At 37.8% G+C, this 16554-nt stretch overlaps 2 protein-coding genes across 3 annotated transcripts in view; both read left to right on the top strand.

Annotated features, from left to right (window-relative positions):
* The first annotated feature begins 616 nt into the window (after positions 1 to 616).
* cln8 (CLN8 transmembrane ER and ERGIC protein) lies at positions 617 to 4650 on the top strand. Of its 2 annotated transcripts, XM_057343821.1 has the most exons (4): positions 617 to 773; positions 1186 to 1412; positions 1520 to 1879; positions 2307 to 4648. In XM_057343821.1, exons 2-4 carry the CDS (start codon positions 1275 to 1277, stop codon positions 2625 to 2627), a joined length of 819 nt encoding a protein of 272 aa, XP_057199804.1. In that variant the 5' UTR covers positions 617 to 773; positions 1186 to 1274; the 3' UTR covers positions 2628 to 4648. The 2 variants fall into 2 exon arrangements, with proteins under 2 accessions (XP_057199804.1, XP_057199805.1); XM_057343822.1 differs by lacking the exon at positions 617 to 773 and having other exon boundaries at positions 1268 to 1412; positions 2307 to 4650.
* Positions 4651 to 5129: 479 nt separating this feature from the next.
* arhgef10 (Rho guanine nucleotide exchange factor (GEF) 10) overlaps positions 5130 to 16554 on the top strand; it is a 42395-nt gene continuing 30970 nt past the window's right edge. The window contains exons 1-2 of the mRNA XM_057343358.1: positions 5130 to 5262; positions 10317 to 10438. Of these exons, the coding sequence (XP_057199341.1) occupies positions 10402 to 10438 (37 nt within the window). The 5' untranslated portion in view covers positions 5130 to 5262; positions 10317 to 10401. The remainder of the gene's footprint in view (positions 5263 to 10316; positions 10439 to 16554) is intronic.

Here is a 16554-nt window from a genome sequence, read left to right as displayed (position 1 = left end):
TAGGCTAGCTGTGGAAAAGAATAAGAAACCATTTCAAAATTATTTTCAGATGTTCTGAATTTGCTATTTATAGTTAAGTCTTTTGGTAAAATTATCATTTTTGTTTCATTTTGTGAATTAACAATATTTCTCCCGAATTTTGAATTAAAATGCTGTTTTTATTTGCCGAAAACTGAACCAGGTTAAATTTTTTTCAGACCTCAAATATACTACAAGGAAAACAAGTTCATATTCACTTTTATGCAAGACAACAGTAATATTTGTAGGCTACATGTATTTAGGGAAAGTAAAAAATATGTGTTTTACGTGAAAAACAATTTTCATGTGTCTTGTCAAGCTGTCAGTCTTTCTCATTGCTGTTAGATGACTTTGTCACTCCTGAGGTTTGATTTTGTTGAAATTCAACAGCCACAGGACTGTAATGGCCGCAATACATCTAGAAATACTGAATAAATAAAAAATTGTAATGGTCTTAAGTTTTCCGCGGCTGTATATCCCCCAGTCATGAGACCCGCAATTACAGAATGAGGCCAACAGAGGTCGCCAAATTAGAGTATAGCAGTGAGAGTTTGGCAGTGAAGTGGTCATGTGATTGAAAGAGGTCACATGACGGAAGTACAGTTCAGTGTCTGTTGGGCGCGTGACAGTTGGGTGCTCCATGCCAACAACAACATAACATATAATAATATAGTTTAGGTCTGTGACACTGTGTAAATAATGGGTTGTGTAGTCGTGTAGCGGAAACGGATTCCTTCGGCCTGAACCTACAAAAGGTAAGAACAAAGAGAAAAATATTAAATGAAAATTAAAAATTTCGGGAACTGCAACGAACTAACCCACCCGGTGGCGAATGCGTTTAAACGTCCACGAAACAAATGAATGATGTTAGTTGTCCTGTACAACAGGCTAAACTGCATAATTTCGTGACCTCAGCTTTTTGTAACGACAGGACAACAGACAAGTCTTGTGTAATATTACAGTTAACTGGGTTTACGGTTCTAGCTACTGTTATGGATACGATGAAAGTGATTTGGTTAATGTTGACCTATTTTCTATAACATTAATTCAATTGTTGTTTCACTGAATGGTGCTGTAAACTGAAGCCAAAACATATTCTCTGTGTCATGCACATTAAGTTGGGCAGTGTCTGTTTACACGTTATAAGGCGTGTCTGTCTCGTTTCAGGCTTGTAACGGTCAATTGGTTTCATGTGGGACCCGCCTGTGGAACAAACACACCGCAGTCTAACATTCACTGCAGTCTAACACTTTAACATGGACTACTCATCTCGGGACGTTCAGCTGAGGATCATCAGCGTGGGCTTTATCTTTTACTCTGTCATATTCCTTCTGTCCCACTTCATATCTAAACTGCTGTTTGTTACCTATCGCTCGCTGTCTGTCAAAGAAAAGGTGCTTGTTCGTATGCGAATGTGCTCTTACAAATTCTCTATAACGTTAGATCTTTTTAAAAAATCCAATTGTAATGTAAATGTCAAGATCTTTTTTCTTCTGTGCAGGTCTTCTGGGATTTAACTGCGACTCGGGCGGTGTTCGGCATCCAGAGCATAGTAGCAGGGCTTCGGGCGCTCTTGGAGGACTCCGCTGTGTATTCTGATAAGGTCCTTGGGCAGGAAAACTGGTCCTGGTTTAACGTGCTGACCGCTACTGGCTTCTTCCTGTTTGAAAACGTGGCCCTTCACTCATCCAATGTGGTGTTCTGGTCTTTCGATGTGCCGTTGGCTGTGCACCACTTCTTTGCCCTGGCAGGGTTCGCTGGGGCAGTTGTGTGGAGCTGGCTGGGCCATTTTCTTCCTATGGTGACCCTGCTAATGGAGATGAGCACACCATTTACTTGCGTCTCTTGGATGCTGCTTAAGGTGAGAGGCAAAAGTCAATAGGGATGTACAATTTCCCCTTCTGTTTTTTTTTGTGGTGAAGGTGCATGCTTTTCTTCCTTTATTTAGCAGAGTTTCTTAGCTGAAATCGACTTGAACTTTTGTGGTAATGCTATATTTGGATGCTGATTTCCTTCCGTTTTTACTGATAAGTTTTTTACTGATTTCAAACAGCCAGAATGGCCTGTTTTTTATTTAGATCGCAACATCTATCTTTACATACAAAAGAAAGCAATACATACATTACTTTGTTTAAAAATGATCTGTATAGATATTATTTGGAGTTCTAATGTAAACTATTACTTTCTTTATTAGAAAAACATTGTAATGACGCGGTATATGTCCTTTTTATTTATTAAAAAGTATTTGCATTTATTGAACTCTACCCCTATTCCTTCCTCTCTCTAAGGCGGGCTGGTCCAAGACTCTTTTCTGGAAAGCTAACCAGTGGATGATGATCCACATGTTTCATTGCCGGATGGTTCTGTCCTACTATATGTGGTGGGTGAGCTGGAATCACTGGGAAGAGATGAACACCCACATCCCATTGGTTCAGAGACTGTTGTTCTTTACGGGTCTTGCTTTGCTCACTTTCTTTCTCAACCCAATCTGGACACATAAGAAAACCTTACAGCTTCTTAATCCAGTGGACTGGAACTTTGTGAACAAACCTCCACAAGAGAACGGACCTGTCGTAGATGAAGCGGGACGCAAACCCCATGCCAGCTAATAAATGGAAGGAGTACACCATGAAAAGTGTCATAGGGTGCAAAGTGTCATAGGATCAATTTTAACAGTGAGCACTGTTTGAAGGATTTAAGTATTTAGTTTTAGTACTTACTATTTGCATTTGACTAAATTGTGAGAGCACATAAACAGTATTTAGTTTGCTGTGACTATAGATCTGTAGTCAGTTGAGGTTTCAGGCTCTGACTGGTGCATGTTGTGTTAGTCTCACAGATCTTACCTGAGTAGGTTCACATTCAGTGTCATGTGATAAGGAAATTTGTGACTACATTGTGACCCAACACAATCGCATAGCATAATCTCTACTTCACAAACAAATGTCTGCTTTGGCAACATCCGCTTCTAGCAATCGTACCTTTATTTTAGTTTTCTTTTACGAAAGAGTGTTGATTCTTTTACAGAGCGTTTAGTGATCATTTCAGAAGGCTGTGTGATGTATTCAGTGTTTTTGTTTTCCTTGCTGAGGTCTGCTAATGCTTGACTAGGCTCTTTGTGTTCCGCATAGGCAGATATTGTTCTGACTCAAAGTGAATTATCTGAGTTGAATGGAATGTGTGTATGTGTTCTAGTATGACAGAAGGGACCAGGAAACGTTGTTATACAATGTTACATTTGAGGACTAGATATCGATTCAGTTATTGTCTTCCTCAGTGTATATATTTCTGCACAGTATTATGCTCAATACTTTGCAGTTTTTGTCATTGAAATAAAATTGCAGCAGCAACAGCAAATGTAATTGACATAAAGCTATAAAAGCCAATACAACAAAAAATGCAGTGCAAAATTGACATACCTTAGTGATACTACTGATCATGAATGAAGGCCAAAACTGTATTCGTGCACCATTGTTAAACTTGCTCTGAGTAACAGACCGAGGTGTGAAGGTGTGGTATTATCTGCTCTAAGACAGAAAGAGAAAGAAGGATTTTTAATCATTGACTCGGTTTTGCCATCATGTTGTTTCATGAATTTGATACTGGAAATGTAGTTTGATAACTCTGCAGTGGTCATTTTGTAACATTGATGAAACTTCACCTGCAGGTTATAGCGAAACAACGGACCGGGCATTCTACATGTGAAGAAATACATGAGCTGCCTCATATAAAACTGTACAGGTTTATCCAGCTGAAGGTGTAATAACATTTTTGTAATCAAATTTATTTTGATTTTATTTATAACACATTTTTTTAAATGTTGTAATCAATTGAATTTATTCCAGAAGGCATTATTACTGTTAAAACTTGCTCAAGTGTTGAACTACCATCCGCTGCTAAACTGGCTGCTAAGCTTGTCTTTCACTGTGATGGGGACAAAACTGCTGATGTGTATGAATTTAAAAGTTGTGTCAGAAACGTCTAGTGGGTCAACCAAATGAATTCAAGCCATTGTGAAGTACTTATGCTCTCTGAATGAGAAGGAAATTTGTGTAAAAAATTCACATTTTTATCTGGGGTTTTTTGTTGTTGTTGTTGTTTAGCAGGTATTTATTAATCCTATGTGCTCCGTTGAACCAATTCTGTAATGTATATCCAAAGCATTCCTGTTACATTTTGTTAATTTTGACTTCTGTGTTAATATTGTTAGGATGCAAGAACAAACTAGCTTGCATTGTCACAATTTACTCCAGTCTGTCAACTGGTAATCTACAGCCCATTTAATTGACGTTAAAAATAATAAAAAAGAAAATGCTTTTGTTTGAATTTGAATGGTGGCTGTAGAACTCAAGATTTAAAGCTCCAGCTACTGTTTAACCATGTTATAATATCTAAAACACACAACCAATAAAATAAAATCTTGCCAAAAGGGTATGTTTTTATTTGATTTACAATTAGAAACAAATGTTTGCTCTTCGTGTTACAGTATTAAAAGAAAAGCTTTAATATGATTATCACTCGCTGCATTTCCAACTATTCACGTCAGGGGCATAAATTGTCAGCACTTTTTAGGCATCGACAAAACGTTTTGTGACCACTAGATGGCAGCACAACACTGCAAAAGCACAAAAATCATTCGAGAAAAGAATGCACGAAATGAATTTTAGGCATAAAAGTGTGAACCAAAGCTGGTGATTTAATACGAGATGACAGCCAGGAAAGTAAATGTGATGTTTAAGTAAATAAAATGGAGAAAACGAATAACAATGTAAGATGTTTTGATCCTGTTTGATTCAATAATTATTATACATAGTATGATAAAAATACTTTTTACTTGTACAGTATATTTTTATGACATGAATTGTGGTTTTGGATATTTTTTGTAACTCTGGATGTGACTGACGACTGAAGGAGCAGCCGTGGAGCGGTTCACACATACCACGTGATGTACATTGGAACGCGTGTGTGTGGTGTCTTCAACCATACGGAGAAAAGTCGGATATTTGACTGACGTTCCTCTAAACTAATTAAAAACGAGTGTGCAAAGGCTTGACCAATCAGGATGTATTGTGGGTGTGGCCACTGAGCGCTTGACTTACGTTTGGGAAAAGCTCTCTGGGAAAGTTGCAGTCCCAAAAAATAAAAGAGAAAATTTATGCTGTAGCGTCTGTAACTGGTGTTGCGACACTGTTAACGGAATTTACCCTATAGTTTTGTTTATCTCTTCAAATATCCAGAGACATGGTGAGTAGCTCACGCTTATGAAATTCCTAAACCCTTTCAAGTCCTAAACAAATCCACTGAAAGTCTGTCATGCCCGGGGAACATTTGTCATTGTAAACGTGCTCGTCTTTTGTGTATTAATGCTGACAGTTTGCTCCCTGCAGCGATGTTTATTGCTTGATACTTGATGTCGTAGTGTCGAGATGTTTTTAAACCCTTTAATGAGTTTGCAACATCTGCTCTTGGCTTATGCAATTTTCCTGTTGAAATGTGTTTTACGTGGCAATGACAACCATGCTCATTTGATTTAACGCCTAGTTTTATGAATAAGAGTCGTGTAACTAATAAACGTGTAATGAATATCTGCACAGTTAACGAAATATGCTGTGCCAAAAGAATATTATTATTATCCTTTTAAGTAACATACATAATAAACTACAATAAGGACAATTTCGTATAGTCTCATAAAGTACAGTGTCCTTCAATAGGAAAACATTAAATTTGACACCGCATTCTTTAAAGTGTTTTTGCTTTGGCCTTCACAATATTGACTGTCTGTACCATTGCTGAAGGATAAACCCATCTGTGTCCTCGCAAAGACCTTCACACTGTCTCATTCATTACTGAACTTCATACCTCCCAGTTCAACGTGGATCAAATGCTTGTAAGAATTTAAGGAATGCTCTTTTACAATAAGAGAGATTTCCACCTCAGTTTTACTGCATCATTTCCTTCCCTGGGAGGAGCAGGGGTTGAAGTGCTTTCAGGAATCTGGGGCCCGAGGGCCTTTTCCTCAGTATCTGATGCATGTGTGTGATATGGGGACGGACTGCTACTGAATCGTTTGACTCCATGCTTGTCAAACTCACTTTGCATCAGTGTGCAGAAGAGGCACGAGCCTGGCTAGATTTGCTCAGACTGCTGGCAATTTGCTTAGCAAATAGCCACACTGGGGGTGCAAGAGCTTCTCCCAGTGATCAGCTCTGTAAATAAAGAATCAATCATTATTTATTATGCAGAGATTGATACAGTAGTAAAAATGATGTCTGTGTGATCTGATGTGGACTGACACAGCTTTCCCAAAGGAATCTGTTGAGAATGGGGGTTTTTACAGTGGCTAAAAAAGTCACTGAGAACAAACAAATATTGTTTTGGAAAATATTTAATGTTTTGTAGCGTGGTCGGACAGATGGTGTTTTGTTGGGTGATTTTGTTGTCTTGTAATGCATTTGGGATCCACACTTGTCAAATGTTACCATATTACATACGTACAGATGAAGTGATAGTTCACCCAAAAATGAAAATTCTGTTATCATTTACTTACCCTCATGTCATTTCATACCTGTATAAATTACTTCGTTCTGATGAACACAGAGAAGGATATTTGGAAGAATGTTAGCAATTTTCAGTTGTGGGACATAATTGACTACCATAGTAGGAACAATTCAATGGTAGTCAAAGGTGCCCCAGAACTGTTCGTTTTCCTGAATTCTTCAAATTATCTCATTTTGTGTTCAACAGAACAAAAAAATACAATTTTTTTTTCTACTATGGTAGTGGATGATGTCTTAGAACTGACAATCTTTCTTTGTAAGATATATATTCCTGAATATAATATAGTATATTCAGGTTTGAAACAACCTGAGTGTGAGTAAATGAAGACAGAATTTTCATTTTTGGGTGAACTATCCCTTTAAAGGATATTATTGACATTATGCACAACACCTTCTTGTGTCCTTGCCCTCTGACATCACTGTCTTTAACCCAGTAGGATTTGGTGTGGCTTTTGATGGTGGTTTTCCAGTTTGTGTGCATTATTGGGTGTATTACCTGAGTCAGAGAGTCCAGGTTCTTCCAGTATTTAACACATTCCTAGCTGGCTTACAGGAGAATATAGAACAAGGATGGAATGAGGGATTCACTACCAGGTCATTGTTTAGTAGCCATAGAGTTTGTGAATGCATATTATGTCAGCAAACCTTTATGAATTACATCGTTTAACCTTAACAATAACCTTAACATGGTGATATCTTTATGGGTTTAGACCTGAATGTATTTATTCTCATGTTTTCTCAGGTTGTCTCATATTGTCATGCATAGCATTTGCATGATGATACCAATAATCATGAATATTAGTATCACGGTTATTGTCATTACCGGTATATGGCTACACCCCTAGATGAATGGAAAGAGTTGCGTGAGGGTTCTTTAAAATGCTAATTTTATGGTCCAGATAACATGACAGTTAGTAAATAAATAAATACAATTTCCATTTTCCTAATCAGCACTGGTTAAGGAAATGTCTCTCTCTGATCACAGATATAAATGGTCACTGTTGGGCAGACGCCTCTAATCTCCATATTTTGTGATATTTATTCGTTTTTCCATAAATCTTTGTTTTGCAAATCATTGCTGCCCTTCCAAAACCTTGGATGTCCAAATTAGCTATTTTTCAGAAAATATATATATTTTTAAATAATTTAATACTGTGTTGTCAAAGTTGACAAGCACTTTTTAATATTTTAATTGATTAGATATTTGCAAAACCCAAGTGATGATGAACATGGGAACAACAAACCAGGCTGACTAATAATAATGATTTATGGCAAAACATTTTACTCTCAAAATATGGATATACGAGGTTTCAGCAGCACAGCAGCAAAACATTTAGCTAACAAAAAGTATTAAAAAGAGCTTGTCAACTTAACACTGCGTTTAGTTATTTTTAAAAAATAGTGTATTTTTTTATTTCTTGAAAGTTGCGGTTTTAGCGATAGAAGGTTTCACCTCTAACAGCGACAATACATATGTGTATGTGTTTTAGTGTTTTTTGTCCAAAGGATATTTGGTGTAAACATTGCTGTTTTGTAGAATTATTGGAGGAATATCAACCGCAAGGGACTGGTCTCATTCCATTCATTGTTAGAAAACTGAATAAATGTGTCAGATGTTAATACTATCTGAACTGACATCACTGACATGTCTGGATTGATACAGGAAATAGCAGCTCTCAGAAAACTGTTTCTGATTGGCAGAGGCCTGCGGGCACATTTGAACAGCAGGTTTTTTCTTCTGTATAATTACACACCCAACAGTCAAGCTCAAACTAAGCATTGATCAGATAGACATGGTCAATGCTGACACGCAAGTACCAACAACTCGCCTCATGACTGTTTCATGCACAACCTTTGTGCACTGGGCACAATAACTTTTCTCATGCATTCTGTAACAAATAATATTGCTTTTCATTTTTATATTTCACACAGACACTTTTAATTAAAGCAACTTCCAGTACAAGTTTGTCTGTAATTAAACCAAGTGCTCCTGTAGCTCTGGTAGACATTTCAATGTTCATTGCCTTTTTTGTTTAATGGTAACAGTACAGTTGATACATTTTTAAGATTCAACCAAAACTTAAAACATGACAAAATGTTGAATCAGAGTTCACTCGGTGACGTACTGTGTCGAACTCGTCTATCCGCGAGTATCTGTGATTGAGTGTGCTCAAGAAGCTGTGCGGACACGTTTGTGCATGAGACAGACGCGGAAAGTCAAGTATACCCGCCGCTTAAGTGTAGATCTGTAAATTAGAGTTTCCCCTCACACATCTCTGATGTTTGTGTTATTCTGCACAGGTAAGCTGTTATTATAAGATTCAAAAGATCTGTCTTCCTAAATCTGTGTGTGTGTTTGTGCACTCTATGATCTATTGACAGAAATGCAATATAATATACATAATTATGTCTTCAGAGGTGTATAAAGACCTTACATGAAGCGTTACGTTTTTATAACCTTAGAATGAGCTTTTCCATCTACATACACCGTGGGTCCCCTTGCATGGAATTCGCCATGTTGTGTCTACAGTAGCCCTAAAGGGACAAACTGCTGTACAGAGAGCTTTTCGTAAATACGTTATTTCCCTTTGGCAAAGAAGCGAAAACGTGATGACATCTTTGTCCTGTGAGAGCTGCAGTAGTGCTTGGAAAGGGAGTGGGCAGTGAGCCATTGGTTGCAATTTGCAACCTCACTGCTTGATGCTACTAAAATCTTCACATTGCTCCTTTAACCTTAACAGAAAACTTTCAGCATTTTGACAATAAAAAAAAACATTGTGTAACATTGTCATTTTTACAAGTCAGGACGTCCCCTTTGTCAGTTTTTGCTTACATTTGGGTGAAGATTTGTCCCCCAAAAAATGTTAAGTAGACCCCCACGCACACATGCATTCAAACAATTAATATTGAATTGACAGCAATTAGTTTTCACAGTTTATATGATGAAGATTATATGATTTTGCATTATCACATAGGCACACACACACACACACTTACAAGTCTTGAAACTGTATTTATAGAGCAGGAGGGAGATAAGCTTCCAAGAAGACTGTTTTGTTTTGTTTTTGCTACTTGAGATTTGCACCATAAATGATTTTGCTGTGTGATCTCAAATTAACACCTATAGGAAGAACGTGGAACTTATTCTTTGCTGTGCTGGCATTTTGTGCTTCACTGGTGAGTCTGCACTCGTGTATCTGTGCCAGGATCTTATTGTGTGATATAATACAGTCGTGCGGGATGAGTCAGTCCACCCACCACTCCCTGTTACCCTGTGGGTGTCACACGCAGAACCCTCATGAAGAACCTTGTATTCCGCAGAATGACTTCACTGTTCCATTGGAAACACAGCTGAGAGGAAAGCTCTGTTTAGTCTCTCTATGTGTCTGAGAGAGATAAAGGAGGCGATAAAGGGTTTTTCTGTTCCTTACAGTCACAGATGGGGGATCTCATGTCTGTGCATGTATGTGTTTCCAGTTTGGTGGTGATGAGTGACAAGCTGCTACTCCACAGTGTCACATGACTCTCGATTAGATTTGGCATTGATGACAGAGCTTTGCAGGAATTTTTAGCACACTAATATAATTTTGTGACTTTTTTCTTTCAAACTTTTCCATGCCCTTTCAATGAGAAGTTATTCTGTTTGCATTTTTTATGTTGTTGTAATATTTGGATACTGAGTTGTGATTGGTGGTGGTTTTGCTGGCATGTTCATTGGCTATCTTGTCTTTGCTCCTGTAGGTTTGTATGTGTTTGTGAAGGATCTCCCCCTGACCATCGGAGCCGGTGTGTGTGTGCGCACGTGTCTCAGAAGAGCGTGCTCAGCATGGACCTGGAAGACTTCCCCCCTCCACCACCTGACTGTAAGAATCTCTTTTGTCTTCTTTACAAAGCTCTCAGCACACAGGCCGTGTTTACTTTGACAAGCTGACAGTCTGTAAACGCAGATGTTGCCTCTGGCACAGATGTTTTGACACAGAGACTACCTGAATTCACGTTCGTCAGTATCTTGAAGAAGTTTAAGAACCAGGTGAACTTCAAAGATATCCTGACTTTACTTAGATTTGAATGTTGGACATGTTTGGAAGATGGAGAGGGGAAGAGAATGAAATTGTGTAAACATATTCCATGGCTCAGCCACTGAACGTGTGGGTTGCAAAGCAGAGGAATGCCAGAATGAATGCAGGGGAGGAAGAGAAAACAGAGACTAAGTCTTGTTCCAGAGTGAAAGAGAAAATGAAAGATGAATTTTACTGCATTTATTGAGATTTTAAGTTATCTTATACACTTTTTTATATTTCCTATCACCTGTACACCACAAAGGAGGCAGAATACTAATTTGTATACTTTACTTAGTAGCATGGGTTGATTGAATATGTACATTTGTGTATAAAGTCAGTTTATCAGTATCGGATTTGGGACATACAAAACCATTGCACTATAATACTGCAAAGTACCTTTGCGAACCGGTCAGCTATTGTAGTTTTTGGGACCAGGGTTATTACTACTACTTTAAACTTAGTGTATGAAAAATCCAAAAATGAAAAATCCTTCATTTACTCAACCTGTATGATTTTTTTAAAAAACTTTATTTGTGTTCCACATTTGTGTTATTTGTTGAACAACATGAGGATAAATAAACAATGACGGAAAATTAGATTTTTGGTTTAGCTGTCCCCTTAAAACCCAACAAAATGTGCTACAATAACAACATCGGCTTATGTAATCTAAATTGGAAAACTCACAGAGATCTTTTGCTGAAAGAGCTAATGGGGACTCAGCATCGGAAGGAATGAAGCTCATTTGATCTTAAACTTTAAACGAAAACTGCTGGCTTTCCACATTATTTTTTAAAAGCCAGTATCTTTTAAAATATATGGAAACTCCCTCGTGCTTTATCTGCTTTAACTCCATTCATTAACACAGAGGGCTGATAAAGCCACTTTGAAATCTCTCTCTTCATGCCTCTGTGATTCTCTTTTCCCACGGCAGAGCAGATCCTAATTTGCACAACACACCACAACCCTTCCCCCAAACAATGAACTCTTAACCTTTGCCCTTTGTGCTCAGAGATTTATGGATGTGGCCCATCGGAGTGTACAACATACCTGTTCTTCTCTGACCTCTCAGACCAGGTGCTCAGTGTCATACTGTAGCAAAACAAGACCGAGATCTTGGTCCAGTCTCAAAAAACATTCAAGTTTTGGTGCTCAACATCATATACGGTTTAAATTGTTTTTGTGAAGGGGTAATCAAACCTGCCGACTGGGTAGGAAGCGCTGAAAGATGGTAATGGAACCCTAAAAACATTTAAGTTGCATGTCACATAGAAAAGCTTGTGTAAGTCTTTTTAACAGAGCATCTCTCCCTCACACACACATTTAGTACGTCATCATCTGTACTCCTATTGGTTCTTCGCCAGACGGTGATCATAAGAGCAGTCGCACTGTAAGACTGTGAACGAAATTTTCTGACACTGCCAGAAATCCTTTGGAGACCATGAGCATCAAATTAAAGGAACAGTTCACCCAAAAAGGAAAATTCTGTCATAATTTACTCAACCCCAATTTGGTCGCACATGCTACTTTATTTCTCAATGGTGCGACTAAAAAAAATCTGAGGTCGCAGAAACGGTGCGACCAGCCGTTTGAGGGAGAAAAAAAGTCTCCGCGACTCTGAAAGTCTCCCTGTGATTCAACAACAGACACATCGTGGTCTAAACCAATCAGAGATAGTGAAGGGCGGACCCCCCTCTGATTGGCCGTGGTCCAGATTTTCCTGTACGTGTGTGTACCAGAGGTTGCGTTAACCGAAAATTCTCCGTCCGTCAGCCATTTTGACGGATTACAATGAGGGCAATTTGTAACTCCCCGTTTCCCTTCATTAGAGCGTGATATGCTCGTGAAGGGACGTGCGTGTTTTCACCTGTCATTGTTACCGACTAGACATATGTGATGCGATCTGAGAAAACCCGTCGGATGTCGCGTAGGGACGCGGGAAAGACAGTTCACCTATCGAAGTAAACCACATAACATGAAGAATGAAGGAGTATCAATGCACATTTCCCGCCAGTCCTGTGTAAACTACGGCATGCAAAGTTTTTTATACAATGTTTTCTTGAGATGACAGAGCTCCCCGTCTGCAGCACCGGGAGTTATCCCCGGTCCGCTGCTCATGCCAGCCGGACCGCGATCGCAAAACATACAAGGGATGATCAAAAGTCCAGACACTATGCACATGATAAACAAGGTAAAACTTGCTTCACTGCTTATTAGTTGTTGTCCGTAATGTTTGCTAGTTTCCTTGTGTAGTGATAACGGCAGAGCTCTTGTTCTTTAAGTGTGCCCTGCACCATTTTCCTTACTTTTGTTTTATTCAAACGGTTTTGTACAGTATTTTTAGACTTCAACACTAGGAAATGTTTTTTTTTTTATTAAATTGTTATTAGAGTAAGTCTTTTACTACTCTAAAGTGACTTTTACTTGTGATACTGGACTATTGTGCTTTTATTTTCATCACTTAACTTTAAACCCGTTTTTCTCCTTATTCCGTTCCTGAAAATCCTAGCGCTTCAGCCGACCTCAGACATAACTTTTGTTACATACACAAGGTATGAGCAAAATAAAAACTGATTTGGAAAGGGCTTGAATATGGTATCAAAAACTGTAATATATAAATTTGCACCATGTGTTGGTTTTTCCCAGATCGAATCACATATGAACATAAACATTAAAACATTAAATATATAGATGAATATAAACAACAACGGCTTTATTGGGCATTCAGTTGTATTAAAATACAAGTTCCGAGACGCAAGTACAGCGTGATGACGTCACGAACATACTAATTACCACCTAACGCCACCTTGCACCATAGTGACTGGTAATATAGATTATGACGGATTTTTTAGGAGCCTGTCAGACAAAATAAAGGACAATAAAAAAGTCTAGCACAACCTCTGGTGTGTACGTGTGAAAATGCGTGTGCTGCAGTCAGACAGAGAGGTGAGGAGCCTATAGGCCCAGTCAGTTAAACAGAGTGGATGTAGCCGCGGATGATGAGAGAAGATGAAAAGAACGATTGACAACTTTTTTCATGAATAATGGTAAGTTAAGGCCTGATCCGTCCGAAAATCATAAGCAATGCTCTGACACGGAGCCATCAACCTCCCAGGTTATGTCAAGCCCTGGTCCATTTATCTTGAGATGTTTTAAGTTTAAAGTTCAGTTCAGTGAAGCACTTTAAGCACCAACACTTTTTCAGTAAGTTACCTTTCTTGTAGAATTGTGCTTCAAATAAAGAACTTTATGTTGACCAGATTGTTAGTTAATCATTTACAAGTCAATTTTTTCCTATATGGACAGCGATTTAAAAAAAAAAAAGAACTCGTAAAACTGCGGTGTTAAATGCGATGCGGTCGAAAATTTGGGTGCACCTAACTTTTGTGCTAGCGCACCAGTGCAAAAAGTTAGTCTAGAGCCGTGCTCACATTGTTCCATATCTTCATCAATTTCTTTGTTCTGATGATTGAAAGATATGAACAATATTTTAAAAATTAAAATGTAAGAAAAGCAAACAGTTGCGGGGCACTTTTGACTACCATTGTAATTTTCATACTATTAGTCAATGGTGGCCAAGAACTGTTTGGTTACAAATTTGGATTACAAATATCTTTCTCTGTGTTCACTAGACCAAATAAATTTATACATATTTGGAACAACTCAAGGGTAAGTGAATGATGACAGAGTTTTCATTTTTGGGTTAACTGTTGAAAATATTTTCAGAAGTCATTGTGACGAACATCACAGCTATACAGCTTAAAAATGACAAATGGTAGCCAGAAAGGAAATTGGTCTTACAGGGATCCTTTGGGAATCCACAGCCTCAAGTTGGAGGATGGCATGTTTTTGCTATGTTTGGAATCTCAGCTATTTCAGTGAGCAAACTCGTACCAGCATGGCACGGTGGATTTATCGACTTTAAGAGATAACTGTTTCCAACAGCGGAAACATGGTTTCCTGGGCAGAGGTCCAGAGTTGTACCACTCCTCTCATTATTCTCAAAGTACTACACTTTAACTAATGAATTTCAGTGGTCTGGAGTTACTTTGGTTATACAGTGTTGTTTTGTAAATAAACTGTCTAGAAAACTCTGTAACAGGGTTTATTACTGTAGTGCAGAATAATGGCTGCTGTGTGTGCTTTGAGTCAGTGAGAAAGGCTGTGATTGGACAGTAAAAATCTTACATTTCTCACATTTTTGAAGAGTGAGTCACTGGGTCAAGAGAATCCATGAAGTGTTTGCTTCATAATGGCTGTACTGGAGTTCCCTCCCGTTTTTTTTGGTGTGGTCTCTTATTGATGCTGCAGCATTCTGTAAAGCTGTAAGCCATTTTCCAATACATGTAAGATCATAAAATCAGCCATTTTGAACAAATCGTTTGAATTATTTACTGACTCAGGAAAAAAAATCAGTTTTATTTTCACATTTAAAAGCAAACCTAACATTTCCCTTTATAAACATTGCTGTATAAATAAAATGTGCTGCACATTTTAGTTCACACATAAAACATGTTCTAGTGTACTCTAGTATTAATAGTAAACTTTACTAAAATTCCAACACTATATTTTTTGCGTCTTACCATAGTAAACAGTATACTACAGTATCCGCTACAATTTATTTAATTACTATACTGTAGATAATACTACAAAATATTGTAGTGAAGTGTATTTATGAAATTTTGGTTTATTTTGTAGATTTGAATTATTAACATGGCACAGTACTGTGATATTACTTGGTGTGATAACCGTAGTCTAGTGTAGTTTTGTTGTAACCTATCATGTCTAAACTACTGTAAACTACAATATGAGAGATGTTTTTGATCATTGTTTTTTTAAATATAAGATCTCTGTCTTTTGTTCTCTTGTCTCAGTAGGCACGTTTCCTCTTTAGCGCTGCTGCCCCATGGAAAATAAACAGAGTTTTGACCCGGTTTCCTCTCAGTGTGCTTCCTCTCTTGCTTTTCCACCAGATTATTTTTCTCTGTTCTCTTATATTTACTGCCTGTGAGCATGAAGTAGAGGGTTCCTGTACATATACTAGAATTAAGAGTTCTCTTAGCCTGTGAATGAATGTGTCTGTGAAGCATGGGTGGGTAGAGAGGAGGGCGGAAACCAGTCTCAGCCCCAAAATACTTCAAAGCCCACAATTAACTTTTTGCCACACACTAAATGTGGAGAAAACAACATAAACCTTATCACATGGATTTATGCAGACATTGGAGTCATTTCACAAATTTAGTCCAACATTTGCTCAGTTTTTATTAAAACTGCATAATACAGATCTTGGATAGACGGTTTCAAAGCAACTGGCCCGAACTGAACTTCTGGTACACATCTCCAAAGAATCTGTCCCTGCAGATTATTTTTGATAACAAGCAAAAGAAATAACAAGTAAATTACATTAGCTAGCAAGTTGAATGTATGTCTAGCCAGTTTTTTGGGGGGAGGGGGGTCCTGTAGAAGAACCATTACTTGGCTAAACTTAAATGTGACAAAGTTACATGACCCATTCAACAAATGTTTATTTAATAAAATTAACATTCAATAAAATACAACATATTGTTTATTTAATACTATTATTATACAACAAAATATTAATATTAATTAATATTAAAGGGATACTTCGCCCAAAAATGAACAATCTACCATCATTTACTCACCTTTGAGTTGTTCCAAATCTGGATACATTTCTTGATTCTGATGAACACAGAGAAAGATATTTGGATTGAATACTTATTACCAGACAGATTTTGCCCCCCCCCCATTGACCATAGTAGGAAAAAATACAATGGTAGTCAAAAGTGCCCCAGAACTGTTTGCTGTCCTACGTTCTTCAAAATGTCTTCTTTTGTGTTCGGATAACGTTTTTTTTCCTACTATGGTAGGTGAAACTTCCTACTTGAAGGTGAGTTCCTATT

Source organism: Triplophysa rosa, linkage group LG10, assembly GCF_024868665.1.
Source record: "Triplophysa rosa linkage group LG10, Trosa_1v2, whole genome shotgun sequence".
NCBI classification, from domain to species: Eukaryota; Metazoa; Chordata; class Actinopteri; order Cypriniformes; family Nemacheilidae; genus Triplophysa; species Triplophysa rosa.
This window is presented reverse-complemented; position numbering and strand designations above follow the sequence as displayed.